We start from the raw sequence: 22,336 nt of genomic DNA, 5'->3' as shown, positions 1-22,336 counted from the left end.
CATCAAGAGGGAGGAAATGTATGTGGATATATTGAAGCAACATCTCAAGACATCAGTTAAAGCTTGGTCGCAAATGGATCTTCCAAGTGGATAATGTCCTTAAGCCATTTTGCCACAACTTTGGAAGTATGCCTTGGGGTCAACAAAGTCAAGGTATTGGGGGGGCCATCACAAATCCCTGACCCCAATCCTATAGAAAATGTGAGGGCAGAACTGAAAAAGCTTGTGTGAGCAAGGAGGCCTACAAACCTGACTCAGTTACACCAGCTCGGTCAGGAGGAATGGGCCAAAATTCACCCAACTTATTGCGGGAAGCTTGTGGAAGGCTACCAAAAACGTTTGACCCAAGTTAAACCATTTAAAGGCAATGCTACCAAATACTAATTGAGTGTAAGTAAACTTCTGACCCACTGGGAGTGTGATGAAGAGTTCAAAGCTGAAATAAATCATTCTCTCTACTATTATTCTGACATTTCACATTCTTAAAATAAAGTGGTGATCTTAACTGACCTAAAACAGGTAATTTTTACTAGGATTAAATGTCAGTAATTGTGAAACTGAGTTTCAGTGTATTTGGCTAAGGTGTATGTAAACTTCTGACTTCAACTGCACATCAGGGTTGCCAATCAAGGATGTGCTCTTCAAAATATGTCTTATTTGTAGAATGCAGAAAATGTCCTGCTTTGGGAGTTGATATTTCTCAACCATCTTCTCAAATGACAAAATCTAAAGCGAATAAATAATTTAGTCTAGCTATGCCCTTATCAAGCCAAATGTTAAAGCCAGCATCCAACAATCCTGGTACAAAATCTGGGTTGTTAAGAATCTGGGTGAGAGCAGAGGTTAGTTAGGACCTTATATATATCCTTATGTACATATTCTTTATCCCCTTACACTGTGTATAAGACAGTAGTTTTGGAATTGTTAGTTAGATTACTTGTTGGTTATTACTGCATTGTCGGAACTAGAAGCACAAGCATTTCGCTACACTCGCATTAACATCTGCTAACCATGTGTATGTGACAAATAAAATTTGATTTGACCTTCGCAAAAAACATTGAACTGACCTCCATACTTTGAGTGTGTTAAGTGTAATTGGATTATTGCAGTGATCTTTTACATACTTGAAGCTTCTGAAAAATAAATATCCTGCAAGGGGTGTTTTTGAAACAGTCTAAATTTCTAACCAAATAGAGTCATCATCATTTGTGATCCAGTCAGAAATATAACATAGGTGGGCACACCACTGATAAAACCTAATATTGGGCAGGCCCAAGCCCCCCGTAGAGCCTGGCTGCTGCAATATTTAAGCTTACTGTTCGATTTAATAAGACTCATGCCACAAGAAGGAGCCAGAGATCTAGATAACCAGAAGAAAAAGAACGTAACCTGACCCAACTATTCTCCTCCCGCTCCTGCTGGCTTTCGCAGATTCTGCAATTACTCTCCTGAAGTTTAGGGCAATAGGCTACACAAGGAGTCTGCAACCTTTTCTCATGTGGAATGCCAGTTTGTTTATCTTACCATTTCTACCTATCTGCGTGCAAGTTATGGTTTTCACACGCACATTTTCGTGGAACAGTTTCATTTAATTTATAATAACGTCTTCATATCTCAAAATCAATGTTGTGTGGTAAGAAATTATATCTAAATGAAAATGATACAAACCTCAAATGTAACTTATATTGTCATTGCCAACTATGTTAAAATAGCAAAACATAAAGGAAACAAATAAAAACATTGCAGCCATTATTCTTTGCTAGTAATGAGATCGCTGTGTCAAATATGACAGCAGACTGAAAAGCAGATGGATGACTTTTGAATGCACGTGCCGATGTTCATTTCTGAATTGATGGGCTTCCTCAACTGAGATAGGTCTGGCGTGAGTATCCATGACACAGCCTACTGTGGTGGGGCTCACTTGAGACAGAGGGAAGGCTTTGACATTCTTGCCTCCACTTGGAAACCGAATGCTGGTTGATCAAATCACATTTATTTATATAGCCCTTCTTCCATCAGCTGATATCTCAAAGTGCTGTACAGTGCTGTGCAGTTGTACCAAGCTTTCCAGTAGACTCAAGAAGGAAGGTACTTAATGTGACGCATTACTCTGAAATCTGAAACTGGTAAAGGGAAGCAAAACCCCAAAGTTTGCACAGTGCGGAGGAGGGAAGAGTTTAACAGGTAGATGAATGAAGAGGTAGTCCGTTTCTCACAGGCTTTTCTGCTGGGTAAATTCATTTGAATTCAATCACTTTTTGACAGCATCGCTTTAGATTTGAACGAAATCTTCAATACATATTTGCCCATTGTATAAGTACTTGTTTTTTGTTGTTTAAATTACCCCTTTTTCTCCCCAATTTCGTGGTATCCAATTGTTTTTAGTAGCTACTATCTTGTCTCATTCGCTCCAACTCCCGTACAGGCTCGGGAGAGACAAAGGTTGAAAGTCATGCGTCCTCCGATACACAACCCAACCAAGCCGCACTGCTTCTTAACACAGCGCCATCCAACCCGGAAGCCAGCTGCACCAATGTGTCGGAGGAAACACCGTGCATCTGGCAACCTTGGTTAGCGCGCACTGCGCCCAGCCCGCCACTGGAGCCGCTGGTGCGCGATGAGACAAGGATTTCCCTACTGACCAAACCCTCCCTAACCCGGGCGACGCTAGGCCAATTGTGCGTTGCCCTACTGACCTCCCGGTCGCGAACCCAGAGTCTCTGCTGGCGCTGCAGTACAGCGCCCTTAACCACTGCACCACCCGGGAGGCCTCTCATTGTCTTTTTTGACCGGAATACCTAACATATTCAAGAGATACCCCACCATAACATGAGACATCCATGTTTTTCTCACTTGAAAAGATAAATGTTTGAAATGTGATATAATGTAAAAGCTTACAAACAGGGTTTTCTCGGTCTCATGCTATTTCAATAATAAATCATTAGATTTTTTTACATTGTGTTAATGATGGCGGATTGATTGATTTTCTGCGGGGTTTTTTTATATACGTTTTTTCAAGATTAGTTATGAGAAGAGAATCGTCCAGCCCATTGGGTATCTCACTACACTCCCATATGCCATGTCTTGAATTAGGGCTGGCCACATAAGCACGATGACTACATGTGAATGCCTATTTCTTTTGTAATCAAATACTCATATTTGATTATTTCTCCTTTTATTTAGAATATTTTTGCACATTTTCAATTAAGCATTTAGCAAAATATAAAATAATGTATAAAAGGTAAATAGAGAACTCTTCAAATATAGTTGCAAACCAAATAAATATAGGCCTAAAATATATATATAAACTGAACTCGGCAAAAAAATAAAAATAAACGTCCTCTCACTGTCAACTGCATTTATTTTCAGCAAACTTAACATCTGTAAATATTTGTATGAACATAAGATTCAACAACTGAGACTAACTGAACAAGTTCCACAGACATGTGACTAACAGAAATGTAATAATGTCCCTGAACAAAGGGGGGGTCCAAAATCAAAAGTAAGTCAGTATCTGGTGTGGCCACCAGCTGTATTATGTACTGCAGTGCATCACTTCCTCATGGACTGCATCAGATTTGCCAGTTCTTGCTGTGAGACGTTAACCTACTCTTCCACCAAGGCACCTGCAAGTTCCCGGACATTTCTGGTGGAAATAGCCTTAGCCCTCACCCGCCGATCCAACAGGTTCCAGACGTGCTCAATGGGATTGAGATCCGGGCTCTTCGCTGGCGATGGCAGAACACTGATATTCCTGTCTTGCAGGAAATCACGCACAAAACGAGCAGTATGGCTGGTGGCATTGGCATGCTGGAGGGTCATGTCAGGATGAGCCTGCAGGAAGGGTACCACATGAGGGAGGAGGATGTCTTCCCTGTAACGCACAGAGCTGAGATTGCCTGCAATGACAACAAGCTCAGTCCGATGATGCTGTGACACACCGCGCCAGACCATGACGGACCCTCCACCTCCAAATCGCTAATTCCTTCGACAATAAACACGAATCCGACCATCACCCCTAGTGAGACAAAACCCGCGACTCGTCAGTGAAGAGCACTTTTTGTCCATCCTGTTTGGTCCAGCGACGGTGGGTTTGTGTCCATAGGCGGGCGATGTTTCCGGTGATGTCTGGTGAGGACCTGCCCCATCATCATCAACCATGATTATTGATTATGTTAAGACACATTTAATGCTAGCTAGCACCTTACCTTGGCTCCTTGCTTCACTCGCATAACAGGTAGTCAGCCTACCACGCAGTCTCCTCGTGGAGTGCAATGTAATCGGCCATGATCGGCCATGATCGGTGTCCAAAAATGCTGATTACCAATTGTTATGAAAACTTGATATCAAATTGAAATTGAGGGAATTCCCTTGAGGGAATCTTGTGTGTCAGAAAAGGATGTTCATTTGATAGGTAAGATATACAAAACCTTGCACAGAGCATATCTGAGTCTCTTAGAAAAAAATATAAACTATTGGAACTAAGAATTAAAAATAACTGATACTGGCACAAGATAAGGGGAAAGTTGGAGTGTGATGAAATTACAGTTAACGGAAATGTACACTTAATCCAGTATAAATTAATGTATAAAATGTATTCTACAAGAGACTATTCACATTCTACAGCACAACGGCAGAGTCATGTCTCAAGTGTAAAACTAATAATGACTAAATAATTAATGCTTTCTGGGAATGCTATGAAGTCCGGAAGTTGTGGGCAGAGCTAGAAAGTTGGCAGTCAGAAGTATTACAATGTCAAATTACTTTTAATCCGTCGGTCTGCATAATTAAAGATAGGGCTGGGCGATATGACGATATATATCGTGTGACTATACACATTTTTCTATCGTTTCACATTATGCTCTATCGTTTATTTCATTGTTGTACAAATCACTCTTTACGGCAATATTTTCATCAATTGGACGACGCTTTGCGTTCCTCCACACGTGACTTGTGGAAGGAAATTTTCAACAAACAAACATGGAGAGTGAATGTGACTGTAGCATGGTCGTGGTTTGGGTATGAAAAGTCTGACACTGACCAGAAAAACGTCCTCTGCAAAATATGCTGCAAGCCAGTCCCGACAACAGGCTCAAACACCACTCACCTCTTTTACCACCTACACAAGAATCATGTGAAACAGTACGGAGAGTGTCTACGGATGAGACCCAAAAAAGTACAGCTGAGTGCTCAAAAGTTTATCTAGCTTGTCCTGCGTTGCATATAATTGATGCGGTGCCTGTTGAATCATAGCCTACTTCGCCAAACGGGTGGTTTAACAAGCGCATACGCGAAAAAAGCACTGTCGTTGCACCAATGTGTACACCAATGCCTTTCTTAAAATCAAGACACAAGTATATGTTTTTAAACCTGCATATTTAGTTAATATTACCTGCTAACATTCATTTCTTTTAACTAGGGAAATGGTGTAACTTCTCTTGCGTTCTGTGCAACAGAGTCAGGGTATATGCAGCAGTTTGGGCCACTTGGCTCGTTGCGAACTGTGTGAAGACTATTTATTCCTAACAAAAACAGCCATATTCACCAAACGGGGGATGATTTAACAAAAGCACGTTTGTGAAAAAAGCACAATCGTTGCACGAATGTACCTAACCATAAACATCAATGCCTTTCTTAAAATCAATACACAGAAGTATACATTTTTAAACCTGCATATTTAGCTAAAAGAAATCCAGGTTAGCAGGCAATATTAACCAGGTGAAATTGTGTCACTTCTCTTGCGTTCATTGCATGCAGAGTCAGTGTATATGCAACAATTTGGGCCGCCTAATTTGCCAGAATGTTAATAACGTAATTATGACATAACATTGAAGGTTGTGCAATGTAACAGGAATATTTAGACTGATGGATGCCACCCGTTAGATAAAATACGGAACGGTTCCGTATTTCACTGAAAGAATAAACCTCTTGTTTTCGAAATTATAGTTTCCGGATTTGACAATATTAATGACCTAAGGCTCGTATTTCTGTGTGTTAGGGGCGAAGACATGTTTGATTATTTGAGGCTAAATTGATTTTATAGATGTATTAGATTTAAGTTAAACTAAAAGTGTTCATTCAGTATTGTTGTAATTGTCATTATTACAAATAATATATATATATTTTTTTACTTCGGCCGATTTAATCAGTATCGGCTTTTTTGGGGTCCTCCAATAATCGGTATCAGCATTGAAAAATCATAATCGGTCGACCTCTCGTAGATTATGCGAAATGGGTCAACTTTGAGCACCTTAATCTCCTGAAGTCACTTTCTGACCACTTCTTCTTGGGCAAACATGTATGAAAAGTTTAGTATAAATCATAAGTGATGCTTTCAAGAAGTGATAGAATTCAAATAGATTTACCCTGCTGTGTCTGTGGTTAGGGCTGTAGTATGCATCGCTAACACTGCGTCTTGTGCTTTCTCTTCATATAAACTCCCTTTTAACCTTAATCTCTATTATTCCCTGGTAAAGTCATCCTCCATTTACACACCTCCCACACTACTGCCTTCCTCCTCTGTCCCAGACAATACTGAGGAATTTTTGATTGAAGAGACAAGTTGATTCAGTCAATGGAAAGGCTCTTTCACTGTGTGCTTGTGTGTACATCATGTACCAAAGCCTAGCTGTCTGTAGACAATAGATTTTCCAGCTGTAGACAAAATACCCAAGTGCCTTAGTGCTTATCACTGCCTTCCTTTGCATTAGGACTCTGTGCCTCGTTAAAATGTATGCCAAACAAAAACCATAGATTTAAAAGTTTAACGAACCATACAACTCCATGCACAAAGGACTACTTTTAACAATTTACACTGAACATTTGACAAAAACACATTTACTGGAAGAACTGTGCCGATTTCTAAATTTGGTAACAGATTTTTGGAAAAATCTCCTGCAGTTTGTGTCCAAGCGTTTCTTAAAAAAAAAACATTTACAAAAATGTATCTGCTCCAAATTAAGATTCAATGATGTCTGCAGAAATAATGGGGTGTCAGCTATGACATGACACATTGCCTTTGAAAAAAATCTATTTTGCTTATTGAACTACAGTAAGTAAAGTGGATTTGCACCCAGTAACAGAATTGCGGTAACATAATTTAATCATGTGTCCCTGGTCTATACTACACAGAAATGTATACTTATGAAATATGAACATCATTCTCTTCATGGTGATGTATCCTAAATATGCAATATCCTCCTTTTGTATATTTGGGTATTATTCTACACACACACTTTTTATTTTAACGAACTCTGCCCCCAAACAGGACCAAATCTGAATCAATCATCGACGTCTGTTTCACAAGTTTGGAACGTGGAGTTAGTGTACTCAAATCTCGTGTGCTCTACTGTGTACTATACTCTACTGAACTATATTCTACTTTTCTTTTCTGTGTACTGTGCTGTCCAAACTTGTGAACCCAACTGTGGTTTGTGACTTTTGTGATTTTCCCATTGTAGCCAATTCAATTGCAGAAATCCTGTTACTGATTTGGTGATGGAATTTAGAGTTTTAATCACTTACCAATTTTGTTGATGAATTATTATCTGTAAAAACACTAACGTGTGTATATATGTCTACCTTGTTACTTCTGAGAAACGTGAAAATATTTTAAAGATATGTGGGTTTTTGGTAATGGAATTTCAAGGCATTACATTTCTCAGACTAAATATAAGTGATATAGTTGGCAGGGATCTTTACTTCAACATTGTTTTTTGATGTATTTCTAATACCTTAAGACTTTTTCTGGTTGTTGTTTTCTAAGACCCTTTTTCTGTTTGACCAGATATCAAAGCCTTTGCTTATTCCACATTTTTAGGATGGAAAATTGTTTCAAAATCTGTATTAATTTCTCAAATATTGACTCTTGGCTTTCATTTGACACCCAATTTCATATGCTCCTATGAACTTCATGTTGGTGCTCATGGGGCTTTTTACATGGAAATCACCCCTTGCCAATTAAATGTTCCACTGCTTCCAATAACATGTGATAGCAGTGCCTTTATGATGATGTAAAGCACTCTGAGGTCATGGAGGGAATGCCTGTATAATGGCTGTTATTGTTGTGAGGAGCAGCCTAGCCAGCCCTGCCCTCTACTTTTCATAACCTCTGACCCATGTAGGCTATGGCTATGTAGAGTTTTTCCTGACCATGTGACCTGCCCGGGAAAAAACTTGGGGTGCCCTAGTTAGTTTATAACCCGGGCCCAGAGTATGTCCTGGTCAGGAAAAACTCCTGGCCTTAGCTACTACAGTATGTGCTGGGCTGTGCTTAGACTAGGCTGGTTGAGTTCCTGTATCTGCCTTGAGAGTACAGGTCACAGAGGATGAATAATTAACAAGTCGTGTGACTAGGCCTGGCCCAGCCACTGAGCAGCAAGGACAAAGGCCCCATGTAGAGGGGTGCCCTCATAGCAGAGCAGGGGCCCTGCACTTAGAGCTGAGAGGGAGGGAGAGCGAGCGAGTGAGGGAGGGAGTGAGGGAGGGAGGGTGGGTGGGTGGGTGGGAGTTGGCTCAGGGTAGGATGAAAGGGAAACGATGTGCTTGCATAAGGATTGAGATGGAGGTAGACTGCTACAGGGATGCAGAGACTGTAGATTCCACCCAAACGTAGACTCTACCCCTGTATTTCTATCACTGATATCTGGACACACTTCGGCGTGGATCAAAGGTCGACCTCTAGTCCATAGGGCTCTGGTCAGAAGTACTGTATATAGGGGATAGGGTGTGATTTGGGACTCATCATAGGCCTTAGTAGGGAAGGGAAGTCAGTTAAGTTTTAGCCCTCGTGTCTCTCTCTTTGTGTGAGTGGCGACGTGCCCAGCTAGCCTAGTCTCCCCCTCGGTCTTATGTGGAGGAAAGCGATCAAGGGTGCAGCCTAGAGGAAAGTCTTCATCCACTCTGAGGTAGCTAGGGCAGGGTGCACTGGGCTGTTAGATCAGCAGACCCCCCCCCCTCCCGACACGCGTTCACACACTTATAAACACACAGTCATAGCTTTACAGTGGCTGCCCTTTTTGACTCCCTTTGAATGTGGCAGGCGCTCACATTTCTCATAGATCTCAAGCACGCTTCCTGGGATTTTATATTAACTCAACCGTGGTCTCCCTCAGTGTCAGCAAGCTACTCGCTAGCTAAACCCTACTTATTATTCAGTTCCAGTGACAAAACGGTAGCAGTTGTTTAGAGCTCCGCTCCATTTTGGTACAGTATTTATCGTCTGCATCACAAATGGCACCTATTCCTTTTATAGGGGCTCTGGTCAAAATTAATACACTAGGGAATAGGGTGACATTTGAGATGCACATACAAGTTCCCTGGTACATTCATCTCACTCTGTCCAGTGTCGAACTCCTCCGATATAATAGATCTTTATTTCTACTATGGTTATTTCCTGCTCCAGAGGTATTTCGGGAGCATTGACAGGGATTTTTTTTGCATCAATTCGTCAATGTTAATGGAATTCGCCAGCCGAGCCAGTGCTTGGTCTAACCTCTGTCACTTCAGATATGCCACCACTTAGGATTCAGCAGCAAAGCCATTCAGGTCCACCACCATCACTGCAGTACTCCAGTCAATTTCTTTACTGAATGTTGAGCTACCCTAAGTTGCAAATGGAACCCTATTGCCTATATAGTGCACTACTTTTGACTAGGTCACATACTGTAGGGCTCTGGTCAAAAGTAGGGCACTATGTAGGGAATAGATTGCCCCTACAGGAGAAATCGCACTGAATGACGGTCTGCCTTTATCTGACATTCGTTCAGAGTTCGTTTGACGCAGTTTGTTTTCAGGGAACACCTGCTGGTAGGCGTCGGACTGCCAACATTTTCTGCTGTTTCGACATTGGTTTACACTCGGTTAGCAAATTACAGTGAGCTAACTTGTTGTTTTGGCTGTAGAATGAATATGGGGTTCAAGTTTAGGCTGTCGGCTTTAATGTCAGGGTATTTTCATCCATATCGGGTGAACAGTTTAGACAGCACTTTTTGTACATAGTCCCCCCATTTTAGGGGACCAAAAGTATTGGGACATTCACTTGTGTATAAAAGTATTTGGTCATATATTCATAGCACACAATGACTCTGCAACATCAAGCTTGGAACACTACACATTTGTTGGATGCATTTGCTGTTCGTTTTGGTTGTGTTTCAGATTGTTATGTGCCCAATAGAAATGAATGATAAATAATGTATTTTTTAAATTTCGGAGTCACTTCTATTGTAAATAACAATAGAATACGTTTCTAAACACTTCTACATAAATTCAAAAAGCACAGCATTTACTGTGCTGATGATTGGCTGAGAGAAATCGATGATGAAAAGGTTGTGGGGGCTGTTTTGTTAGACTTTAGTGCGGCTTTTGACATAGTCTGTGTTATGGCTGTACACCCCCTGCTATATTATGGATAGAGTTACCTGTCTAACAGAACACAGAGGGTGTTCTTTAATGCACCAAGCTGTCTGTCTAAACTACTGGCACACGACTCGGACAACCATGCATATCCTACAAAATATGCCACAAGAGGTCTCTTCACAGTCCTCAAGTCAAGAACAGACTATGGGAGGCGCACAGTACTACATAGAGCCATGACTATATGGAACTCTATTCCACATCATGTAACTCATGCCAGCAGTAAAATGTAGATTTAAAAAACAGATAAAATACACCTTATTGAACAGCGGGGACTGTGAAGCAACACAACCATACACATCTATACAAATACACATTAGCATATGCACTATACACACATGTACACATATACATGTGGTACTAGAGTAGAGGCCTGAGTGCACACACACTTAATATGTTGTGAAATCTGTTGAGTGTATTGTAATGTTTTTCACATGTATTACTGCCTTAATTTTGCTGGACCTCAGGAAGTGTAGTTGCTGCCTTGGGATCCATAATAAATACAAATGTGGATGCTACCATGATTAGGGATAATCGTGAATAATGATGAGTGAGAAAGTTAGACGCACAGATATCATACACCCCCCCCAAATACCCACCTCTGTTATTGTAATGGTGAGAAATTAGTATAGTATTTTTATTTCTTTTTTCATCTCAGCCCCCGTCAGGAGGAGTACAGAGCCAAAACAACATGTGTCACTGTCCCAATACTTTTGTAACTCACTTTGCTCAAGGGCACATCAACAGATTTCACCTAGTCAGTTCAGGGATTGAACTAGCAACCTTTCAGTTACTGGTCCAACCTCTTAACCGCTAGGCTACTACCCAGTCCTCCCAATGTCCTGTAGGTCTTTGTATAACAGATGTTGTGTGGGTAGGTATCTGACTGACTGAGCTTGCCTCCTCTCTATTCCAGGTACAAACGAGTCTTCTCCGTGGGCACTCATGGCATTACCACGTACAATCCCGCCACACTCGAAGTCACAAACCAGGTCAGTGGGCTCATTTTAAAACCCTTAATTAGGTCTCTATGTCTGAGTCATGTGACATTATCCTTGTGATCGCTATATCCTTTGTCACCATTTGGATGCTAATCTATGATCTGTAATTTTTAGCTTTAGTGAATGTGACATGCCTCAGTGACATATTTGCCTCTTTCTCTGTCTCTGTGGTGCCCTGCAGTGGCCGTATGGGGACATCTGCGGCATCACGCCGGTGGGAAAGGGCCAGGGCACTGAGTTCAACCTTACATTCCGCAAGGGCAGCAGCAAGAAGTCTGAAACGCTCAAGTTCTCCACAGAGCACAGGACAGAGCTACTCACAGAGGCACTGGTGAGGGAAGACATGATTGGTTCTGGAAGAATATAACTTGTAAATACCACAGGAGCTTAGTTCAGATGCCTTAACCCTCATCAGAACCCAAAATATAAGCTTGTTTTAGCCGATTATTTGTAAAAAAACATTTAATTGTAAACAATGTGTAACTTCAATCCATAGCCCCATCTATACATTTGAGTGGTTACATTTCTCTTATGCCCCTCAGCTGTTTACCCCAAAAAGTGGTGGGATTACATTTTACTCGTTTAGCAGACACTCTTATCGAGAGCGATTTTACAGGAGCAATTAGGGTTTAGTGTCTTGCTGAAGGGCACATCAACAGATTTTATACCTAGTCGGCTCCGGGATTTGAACCAGCAATCTTTTTGTTACTGACCCAGCACTCTTAACCACTAGGCTACCTGGGATGACTGCTTTGTCATTGTTTGAATCACAGATTGCCCCTTTAATCACCACCTCCCACCTCAACCATTATTTTTGCATGAGAATGCTTACAACACATTAGCAACAGTGGCTGACTGTAAGTTGCTTTAGAAACACCATCACATACATTAAACACAATTAAGTTATCAAGAATGCGCACACACACACACACACACACACAAGAACAGATCTAAATCGCAGGGAAGGCAACAAATAATTGCTGCAAAATTGCTCATTGTCCAAAAACAAAAATCTTAAGATTCTCTCACTCGTGTCCCTTGACAGAGCTGTTTCTCACACACCATGCATAAAACAAAATGCGTTGTCATGAAATCATTGTCCTGAAAAGGTGTAAGAGACTCTGAGTTTGATATTTCCATAAGCTTTAGACCAGCATAGTGACTTGACTCATCTCTGATGTGTAATTACACTTATTCAAAGGGTGATATCTCAATCTCCTACCTATCCAGGATGCATTAATAGTGCTGATCTAGGATCAGCGCCCCTGTGTGAGGTAGTCTTCTTCATTATGATGTAGAAGAAAAGCAGGTCTAAATTCAGCACTGAGAAGTATTATGAATACGGGCCCAGATTACAGTGAATACATATTTAATCTGATCTCTCTTTCTCTCTGCAGAGATTCAGAACAGACTTCTCAGAGGGAAAGATCACTGGCAGGGTAAGTCTTGACTGAGGGAATGGCGAAAGGAGGGAGGGAATGAAGACCTGAACAAACGAGTGAAAGGAGAACCAAAAGAATGAAGTGCTCCTTTACAGAATGCATGACCACACTATAGAGGAGAATAGAATATGAATGGCGATAAGAACAAATCAAAGGAGGGGGGGGGACGAGTAAAACACCCCATACACCCCAGGGCCATGTTGAGTAGAGCAAAGAGGAGGAAGAAGGGCAGAGTGGAGCAGCCTCTGGTTGTTGTTCTTCCTGAGTTGACGACAATAATAGGATGTCTCCGCACTGAGCTGGTCTAGCAGACTGAGGATTTTATTTAGTGTTTCACACTGCGTCCAATATGGTACCCTATTCCCAATGTAGTGCCATTTGCACTGGTTTAAAAGTAGTGCACTATATAGAGAATAGGGTGCCATTTGGGACGCAGTCTCTGTCTGTGTTCCCCTCCATCAGCACAATCCCATTTCCCTGGGAGAGAGAGGTTGGAATAGAGCAGCCACTCGCCTGCTCCCCTAAAGGGTGACTTTCATCTACAGCACAGATCAATACAACTTCCTGGTGATCTCTTCAAAGAGCAGCACTATGGTTACGTCTCAAATGGCACCCTATCCCCTATAGGCCCTGGTTAAAAGTAGTGCACTACATTGGGAATAGGGTATCATTTTTGGGACATATTCTGTTTTTAAAAGGGCAGCCAGGCACAGACAAGGATTATCTTCATATTTTTGTAAACCAGGGTCTTCTATAGTGGTTCAGTTTCTATATCCATTAGTTGTGAGGGATAAAAAAAACAGACATTGTCAATTTGATTGATTGGTTTGCGTTTGAATGTCTGATAGATCTCTAGGCGTTATCATGTCTAGCTCTGGTCCGGGGTGTTACTGTACATGTGGCTCGCTGACGCCGAGCATTCCCCAAGCTGCACGTAACACCCTGGACCAGAGCTATATTATGCCGTGATGCCATGACCAGTTTTGTCCACTTTGTTAACGTGTGCGTGTGTCCCGTCAGCGCTACAACTGTTACAAGCACCACTGGAGCGACACACGGAAATCAGTGAGCCTGGAGGTGACCCCGGGGGGAATCGACCAGATTGACCCCCAGACCAACCGGGTTGTGTGCTCCTACGACTACCGCTCCTTGGAGTGCTTTGCGGAGCTCAACGACTACCAGGGGGGCTTCTGCATCCTCTATGGGGGCTTCAGCCGCCTGGTACGTCTCTAAAGGTTTAATTGTCTGTGTGCAAATAAATGTGTTTATTCCCTTGTGAAATTCCACTTTCCAGGACTGACTCGTGCACGTACTGTTTTAATTGCACTCTCTCACACTCTCCCTCACCCCCCTCTCTCTACCTTCCCATCCCTCTTTCTCTTCTCTCTCATCCCTCTCACCAAATCCCCATCCCTCTCTCTATCTGCCCCATCCAACCCCCTCAGCACCTGTTTGCGTCAGAGCATCGGGACGAGATCATCAAAAGCGCCATTGAGCACGCGGCTAACTTCATCGGCATCACTCTGCGGCTGCGTAAGGACCCGCTTACCTTCGAGGACTTTGTGACGGACCGGCTTGGGAAGTACGGCTCAGACGAGTGCATCACCTCCCTGGCAGAGTTCGTGGTGCAGAAGGTCTCCCCGCGCCACTCGGTCAGAATCTAACTGCCATCACCATCGTTCCTTCCTTTTTATTTGACCTGTTTACCTTTTTTATGAGGAGATTTTGACTTTGTTAGGACATTGAGATTAAAATGTGCTTTGTAGTCAACTGGCCCTTATCAGCTTGAGACTAACTTCTCCTGTACTGTTTGTCCCTGGCAGGAGCCCATCAAGAGGATCCTGTGCCTGACAGAGACATGTCTGGTGGAGAGAGACCCAGCCTCCTACAACATAGTCACCATCAAGCCCTTTGGAGAGGTGAGTGGCTGTTACAATTCCAACACAAACACTGGGGCTGACTCATCGAATTGGTAGAAGTCTAATTTTCCTTGTGTTATGTGGGTTTCAGAACTGTCATTTCTATTCAATCTATTTCTATGACCTGGCCTCTGCCTCAGGCTCTGTTAAATGCCATGTTTGTCTTTTTCAAGTAAATTGCACTGAAGCACCGTTGTGTGTGTGTGTGTGTGTGTGTGCAGGTGTTTGCTCTCATCTGCAATGCAGAGAACCCCCAGGTGTTCACCATAGAGTTCATCAGAGGCCAGATCAGGAAGTACTGCTCTACAGACAGGTACCGCACAAAACAGCTCTATCATGGCAAATGTCATATTTGCCCTCCCATTTCCTTTTCTGTTGGCTAAGCTCACTAAATCTGTTTCCGTTCACACCCTGCTCATATGTACTGTACTCCCGATCCTGCATCGTTGTCTTTTTATATATTTTCTGTGTGTGCGTCATATCTGCATATTCTTGTCTCTTTCTAATGACTTAATTTGATATGTGTGTTTAGGGACTCCCTAATGGCCAGCCTGCTGGACGGGGTGCGTGCGTCGGGGAATAGGGACGTGTGTGTGAAGATGGCCCCCACCCAGCGGGGCCAGCGCTGGGGCCTAATGAGCATGCCCGTGGACGAGGAAGTGGAGAGCCTGCACCTCAAATTTCTGGCAGCGCCCCCTAGTGAGTGACACCCCTATCACAGGTTTGATTTTTGACCTGGGGTGTGTTCAGTATCCACTAAATGGAAGAAAACTGACTTAAACTGGGCGGTACTACCTGAGCTTGTCCAATAGCAATCGCTCCGGTGTGCCCAAATGAATTTGACACTGAAATGAATTGTTGTATCTCTAAAGGATTGAGGGGTTAACTTTGGGTTTGGCCTGAGAATGAGAACTCTATGTGGCCCGACTGCCTCGAATTCTGTGAAATTGATTAATGCGCAGTGGGTTTTGGGCTAGCCGTACCGTGTTAAAGAAAAACTGTGCGTGTCTGCGCACCTTCATCCTAATACCACTCTTTCTCAGCTGCAACAGCTGGGGCCCCTAGCGGCGCCAGGATTCTAATATTGACTGGGCCAGAAAAATGTGTGGTCGTGTTTCAAATTGCGACACGGTTAGGCTGGAGTGCACTCGTGAGAACGAGGATCTACAAGACCACGACAGGCAGTGCATCTCAGTATCAGGAGAAGCGCATCGATTGATTATCAGACAAGTTGTCGGCTTTTGGACGGGAGTAGCACGGGCTACTATGAGAGTGAAGAGGAAAATCCACCTTTTTAAGCTAAAAAACATGCTGGCAAAATGTTCTGATCAACTAATACATGAATAAGATGATCATGAGCACTCACCTCAATTTAGCTAACCTTTCCCCAGCCTAATTTTTTGTGTGTGTATGTACATGTGTGTGTATGTACATGATGTATGTACTATGTAGGCACCTGAGCTGAGCCATGAGGTAGACTAGGCATCTAGCACCCCCCTATCAGATTAGGGGAGGGGCAGCAATGTGGCATATTTTTTTTAAATGTAATTTTATCTCCCCCACTTGGGTTCTGAAATCACCATCACCCACTAATTCGTTTTTGCAGATTAAATAACTAGCTCAAACACTTATCAATATAATTTTGGATTTCACCCCCATCTCAAAATCAAATGGTTTTGACCGTTTACTTTTATTCTGGTAAAACATTTTCAACCTCGCATAGATAACAATAACCTATCACGCAACATGCAACAATTAACGATTTTACTGAGTTACAGTTCAAATAATGAAATCAGTCAATTGAAATAAATTCATGAGGCCCTAATCTATGCATTTCACATGACTGAAAGGCCCACCAATTTGAGATCAGGCCCACCCACTGGGGAGCCAGGCTCAGCCAATCAGGATGAGTTTTTCCCAACAAAAGGGCTTTATTACAGACAGAAATACTCATCAGTTTCATCAGCTGGTGAAGATGCTGGATGTGGAGGTCTTGGGCTGACGTGGTCACACGTGGTCTGCAGTTGTGAGGCCTGTTGGACATACTGTCAAATTCTTTAAAACGACATTGGAAGCAGCTTATGGTAGAGAAATGAACATTAATTTCTCTGGCAACAGCTCTGGTGGACATTCCTGCACTTAGCATGCCAATTGCAAGCTCCCTCAACATTTTTGACATCAGTGGCATTGTGTTGTGTGACAAAACTGCACATTTTAAAGTGACCTTTTATTGTCCCCAGCACGAGGGGCACCTGTGGACTGATCATACTGTTTAATCAGCCTATTGACATGCCACAGCTGTCAGGTGGATGGATTATCTTGGCAAAGGAGAAATGCTCACCAACAGGGATGTAAACAAATTTGTGAAGGAACATTTGAGAGAAATAAGCTTTGTGTGTATATAGAACATTTCAAGGACTTTACATGTTGAGTTTATCATTTTATCCAGTATACATAGGTTGTCACTCAACTAATAAAGCTGACAATTTTATTTTTTGCCTTTGAAGCTGAAGGTACCGTGCAGATGTGTAAGATCAGGCCGCGTACCTCGCATTGGTCAGTGCGTGAAGCTGGAGACAGTGCGCCGTTTGACTACAGTAGACTACTAATATTGCCTGGGGTTGGCATGGAAAATAATTACTTGTAGATCAATGACTGTCAACACCATTACATGCTTACTTCGACACTGAAGGTGAGGATGCATCAGTTGTCACAAAGATTAGGTATTTTCTGATGGTAGAAATAATGTAATCTAAAAATTATATATAATTGTGAAACGGCGATTTGTCATATTTGAATCGATTTTTCTGACCGACGCATGCTACATTTGGATCGGTTTGGTTCTGCAGACCGATGCTCTAGTGTCTTAAACGTATGAATCAGGGACGGGTACTTAGCGATGAATCGTTACATCGCTTCCAAATATCCAAACGGAGATTCAGTGAATACAAAATTCTGACCCTTGATTGATTTATCAAAATCAGCTTCCAATTTGCTCATTTATCCCTCTTCAATGTAACTATTCCCAGGGCATTGCTGTAAATGAGAATGTGTTCTCAGTCAATATACCTGGTAAAATTGGGTTTTTAAATGAACCCTTATTTTACCAATGGTGCTGTCCCAATCAAAACAGTGCTGAAATGATCTAGGTGACCACATATGACTATTGCTTTAAATTTGTATAATGGTTGGATATGACTTTGGGGGTTTCAGTTTAAGCAACAATTTGATACATGCCTTTAATTACATTATCCTACTTTATTTCAATATTTTCGTCATTCAGTGGATCATAACTAAGGTGAGATTTCCTCTCTCTGCTCTTTTTGTAGGCCCAAGGGCAGTGGTTCTCAAACCTGGTCCTGGGGACCCAAAGGGGTGCACATTTTTATTTTTGCTCTAGCACTACAAACCTGATTCAAAGCCTCATGATGAGCTGATAATTTGAATCAGCTGTGTAGTGTTAGGGCAAAAACAAAAATGTGCAACCCTTTGGGTCCCCAGGACCAGGATTGAGAACCAGTGACCAAGGGCTGTTTCCTCGTCTCCTCACTCAGCTTCAGCCCGCCTCCGCCGCATTGTTCTCAACACCAGTTTAAATCAATATACTGTTTTCTAGAAATCTTCCTTTTTTTGCGCTCGGGCTCATTTCATTTATGTAATGTCGGACCAGGCTTTAACTTTCAGGCTCGGATGAGAACTAGTTTGACAAAGTGTCTCTGTCTGTCCTTCTCAGATGGAAGCTTTGCAGACGCAGTGTTCAGATTCAACGCTAACGTATCCTACAGCGGCGTGCTGCATGCAGTCACCCAAGACGTGAGTGTTCAAGCCTACCAAGGAGAATGTGTCTGGTCTGTAAGTGTATTAGGCCTACCTTAACACTCCTTTCCTCCGGCCGTCTCTCAGGGTCTGTTTTCAGAGAACAAGGAGAAGCTGATCAGTAACGCCATCTTGGCCCTGCTGTCCCAGGAGTGTGAGCTGCCGGGCCTCAACACCGAGCTGGAGAGTCACTTTCACGCCATCCGACGCCTCGTAGCCTCCAAGGCAGGTTTCCAGGCCTTCACACAGCTGCCCAAGTAAGGCATCAAAACACACACACTGCTAACATTTCTTCCTGACTTCTCACTACCCCTCTCTCCCTCCTTCAAAGCTCTGACTGTCTAATTGTTCTCATCTCTCCCCACCACTGCTACATTCTCCCCATCCTTCTCTTTCCACCCCCTCTCCTACTAATTATTGCTATGCAGTGTTGTGTATTAGTGTTGTGGTAAGCGTGTAGGTAACAGACGTACTCTGTCATTCCAAGGTCTGGTCAAGGGTCTGGATTCACAGATGGAACGTAAATATGAATCCATACATCTCAGTCTGCCCTCTGTCTGTTTTCCCTCCTTCTCTGCCTCTTGTCTGTCTAACCTCCTCTGTCTGACTCACTGACCGACTACGTCTGTCTGCCTCTGCCCGGTTGCTCTGTTTCTGTCTCTCTGGCCTGCTGTCTGTCTCTGGCTGGCTAGCCTGCTATCTGTCTGTCTGCTCTCCTTTCATCTGTCTAGTACTCTCCTTTCATGTGTCTCAAACACTGGGAGAGCAAAAGAGAAGTGATGTCATCCGTCCATCTCTTCTTCACCTCTGTCTGCCTGTGTACAGTTTGTGCTTATCTCTTTCTCTATTTCGTTCTCTCTCTCTCTCTGAACTGGGTCTCTCTTTCTCTCTCATATATCCAGGACACTATCTCTCTCTCCTCTGGGGTTACTGAGATGTATGAGAGGATGTGTATTTCTATTCTTGGTTCCTGTGGAATTGAGAATAAACCCCCAGACCCATTGAAAAATATATTTTTATATCAAAGGCCCTGTCCCCCTTGTCTCCCTATCATGTCAATGAAATGAATGAGTGAGTCTCTCTAGTATAATCTGTGTGTGTGTGTTTTGCAGGTTCCGGGAGAAGTTGGGGGTGAAAACGGTGAAAGCTCTGAAGAGGAACAACAACGGAGTGACACATGCCGCCATAGACATGCTCTGTGCTCTTATGTGTGTAAGTGCCATTTGCATTCCCTGAGCAGGTACTGAAAACGCACACACAATATTGGTGTGGCGACATGACCGTACACGGACTGTGACTGCTTTTGTTAAATTCTCAATTAAAAATTGTGCATTTCAATTGAATAGCTATTTTAATTTGCAGCCGATGCATGATGACTACGACCTGCGTCAGGAGCAACTGAACAAGGCGTCACTGATGTCTTCCAAGAAATTCCTGGAGAACCTTCTAGAGAAGTTTGTCAGCAACGTGGTACGTGCCTCAACCTCTACTAACCTTTTTTTGTTGGTCGTCCCGAAACACGGCAGTAAACCAAAGGAAGCCATCTTCGTTCTTTATTGACAGTCTTCTTTACATTCTTCTTTCTTCCACTTCTCTACCCTCCCTCTAGGAACATGGCACAGGGGCACTGGTGATCAGCTCGCTGCTAGACTTCCTGACCTTTGCCCTGTGCGCCCCCTACAGCGAGACCAGCGAGGGTCAGCAGTTTGATATGCTGCTAGAGATGGTGGCCTCCAACGGACGCAGCCTCTTCAAACTCTTCCAGGTAGCTAGGAGGTGTGAGAGAAAGGTAGTATGGAATCCAACGGATATGCTCATTTATTTGTTTGGATTTCAGACTAAGGGAAAGGGGAAATGATGGGAGGATTGTGGATTTTATGACTTTTCCTAACAAGGAAAAACAATTAGTGAAAGAGGGTAAAAGGTGGAGGTGGGTAAAATGAAAAGACCAATTGAAAAGAGGAAGAGCGTCTACACAGTGTCTTTGTATGACCTGCTTTGTATAAGGTATGTGACTTTTTTTTGTTTTTTGTTAGCACCCCTCTATGGCCATTGTGAAGGGAGCAGGCCTGGTCATGAAGGCCATCATTGAGGTGAGGCTGGGGGAGCAGGACTTGATATGAAAAATAGAAGAATTTTGGTGATCGTATTGGTGATGATCAAGATTAATATTTGTTTTGTTTATAAGGAGGGGGATAAGGAGATAGCCACTAAGATGCAGGAGCTGGCTCTGAGTGAGGGGGCACTGCCCAGACACCTACACACCTCCATGTTCACTGTCAGCTCAGACCAGAGGATGCTCACCAACAGGTAAAGAACAATGGGTCGAAATCTGTTTGCTTCAGATTTATACACAAATCTCCCATCCATGCATGATTTACTCAAAAGTCCAAATTATGGATCTTTATCTCAATTTAGGATTCTGACAAACTCACTCATGGTTTTTTAACTGTTTTCCCACAGGCAGCTAAGTCGTCACCTTGTGGGCCTGTGGACTGCAGAGAACCCCATTGCCATGAACCTCCTCAAGAGAATACTGGTGAGGCTCTAGACAGGTGTTCAGGCACTTCACTTGTGTACCATCCATACTGTCAGGGGCAGGGAACTTGATATTGTGTACATTCTCTCCATCTCTCTCTCCCCTCAGCCGACGGGTCTGCTGGCATACCTGGACAGCCTTGATCCTGTTCCGGAGAAAGATGTGGACAGGATGCACATCCGAGACAACGTCAAGATCGCCACGGTAACCTGTTGTAGAGACACTAGCCCAAATTCCCCTGTACCCACTCTACTGTGGTACCTTTTTAGAAATGAATGTGTGCTTGTATGTTAGCAGTACTGTATATTTTTCTCTGTCGAATACAGGACCAGTTTGGTCGGCAAAAGGTGCCTGACTGGCAGCGGGTGGCGGGCAAAGCAGCCAAAGAGGTAGAGAAGTTTGCCAAGGAGAAGGCTGACATTGTGCTGATGCACTGGAGGGACAAGATGGGCATTGCCCAGAAGGAGGTGAGGAGAGGAACTCGCTGCTCACTTTTCTTCCCCATTCAGGGGCTTCATTCTGCTCCAGGTACTGTAGTACCAGTTAGCATGGCTAACATCCAGCAGCATTGCCATTACCTGGCTTGGGGGAGACACTCTGGCAACCTGTGGGTTTTGAACTACATTCTAACAAACCGTTTTCTATGCTGTTATATGAGGCCACTGAGCAGATATTTTATTTATAAATGTTTTATTTAACCTTTGTAAGTTACTTAACTTCTTTGGGATAGGGGGCAGCATTTTCTCTTTTGGATGAATAGCGTGCCCAGAGTGGACTGCCTCCTACTCAGTCCGATGCTAATATATGCATATTATTATTAGTATTGGATAGAAAACACCCTGAAGTTTCTGAAACTGTTTGAATGATGTCTGTGAGTATAACAGGACTCATATGGCAGTCAAAAATCCAAAGAGGAAGTGGGAAATCTGAGTTTTGTAGTTTAACTCACCCCTATCGAATACACAGTGGGATATGGGTTATTTTGCACTTCCTAAGGCTTCCACAAGATGTCAACCGTCTTTAGAACGTTGTTTCAGGCTGCTCCTGTGAAGGGGGGCCGGATGAGAGCTGTTTGACTAAGGGGTCTGCCAGCAACCTCATTCTCAGTCACGCGCTTTCACATGAGAGGTATCTCTCGTTCCATTGCTTTTCTACAGTCAATGTAATTCTCTGGTTGGAACATTATTGAACATTTATGATAAAAAC

The 22,336-nt window shown here is 43.0% G+C and overlaps 1 protein-coding gene across 5 annotated transcripts in view; it reads left to right on the top strand.

Annotated features, from left to right (window-relative positions):
- LOC115105197 (dnaJ homolog subfamily C member 13-like) overlaps positions 1-22,336 on the top strand; it is a 64,993-nt gene that overhangs the window by 14,999 nt on the left and 27,658 nt on the right. For 4 of the 5 annotated variants that reach the window (XM_029626924.2, XM_065007166.1, XM_065007167.1 and 1 more), the window contains exons 3-21: positions 11,330-11,405; positions 11,596-11,745; positions 12,812-12,853; positions 13,877-14,077; positions 14,302-14,508; positions 14,680-14,775; positions 14,997-15,088; positions 15,308-15,474; positions 18,509-18,588; positions 18,679-18,848; positions 19,079-19,111; positions 19,704-19,803; positions 19,954-20,061; positions 20,201-20,356; positions 20,628-20,684; positions 20,780-20,901; positions 21,055-21,130; positions 21,239-21,334; positions 21,457-21,597. In XM_029626924.2, the coding sequence (XP_029482784.1) occupies positions 11,330-11,405; positions 11,596-11,745; positions 12,812-12,853; positions 13,877-14,077; positions 14,302-14,508; positions 14,680-14,775; positions 14,997-15,088; positions 15,308-15,474; positions 18,509-18,588; positions 18,679-18,848; positions 19,079-19,111; positions 19,704-19,803; positions 19,954-20,061; positions 20,201-20,356; positions 20,628-20,684; positions 20,780-20,901; positions 21,055-21,130; positions 21,239-21,334; positions 21,457-21,597 (2,170 nt within the window). The remainder of the gene's footprint in view (positions 1-11,329; positions 11,406-11,595; positions 11,746-12,811; positions 12,854-13,876; positions 14,078-14,301; positions 14,509-14,679; positions 14,776-14,996; positions 15,089-15,307; positions 15,475-18,508; positions 18,589-18,678; positions 18,849-19,078; positions 19,112-19,703; positions 19,804-19,953; positions 20,062-20,200; positions 20,357-20,627; positions 20,685-20,779; positions 20,902-21,054; positions 21,131-21,238; positions 21,335-21,456; positions 21,598-22,336) is intronic. The other variant, XM_065007165.1, reaches the window with a different exon arrangement.

This window comes from Oncorhynchus nerka, linkage group LG22 (genome assembly GCF_034236695.1).
Source record: "Oncorhynchus nerka isolate Pitt River linkage group LG22, Oner_Uvic_2.0, whole genome shotgun sequence".
NCBI lineage: Eukaryota > Metazoa > Chordata > Actinopteri > Salmoniformes > Salmonidae > Oncorhynchus > Oncorhynchus nerka.
The sequence above is the reverse complement of the archived record's forward strand: the minus strand, read 5'-3'. Positions and strand labels throughout refer to the sequence as shown.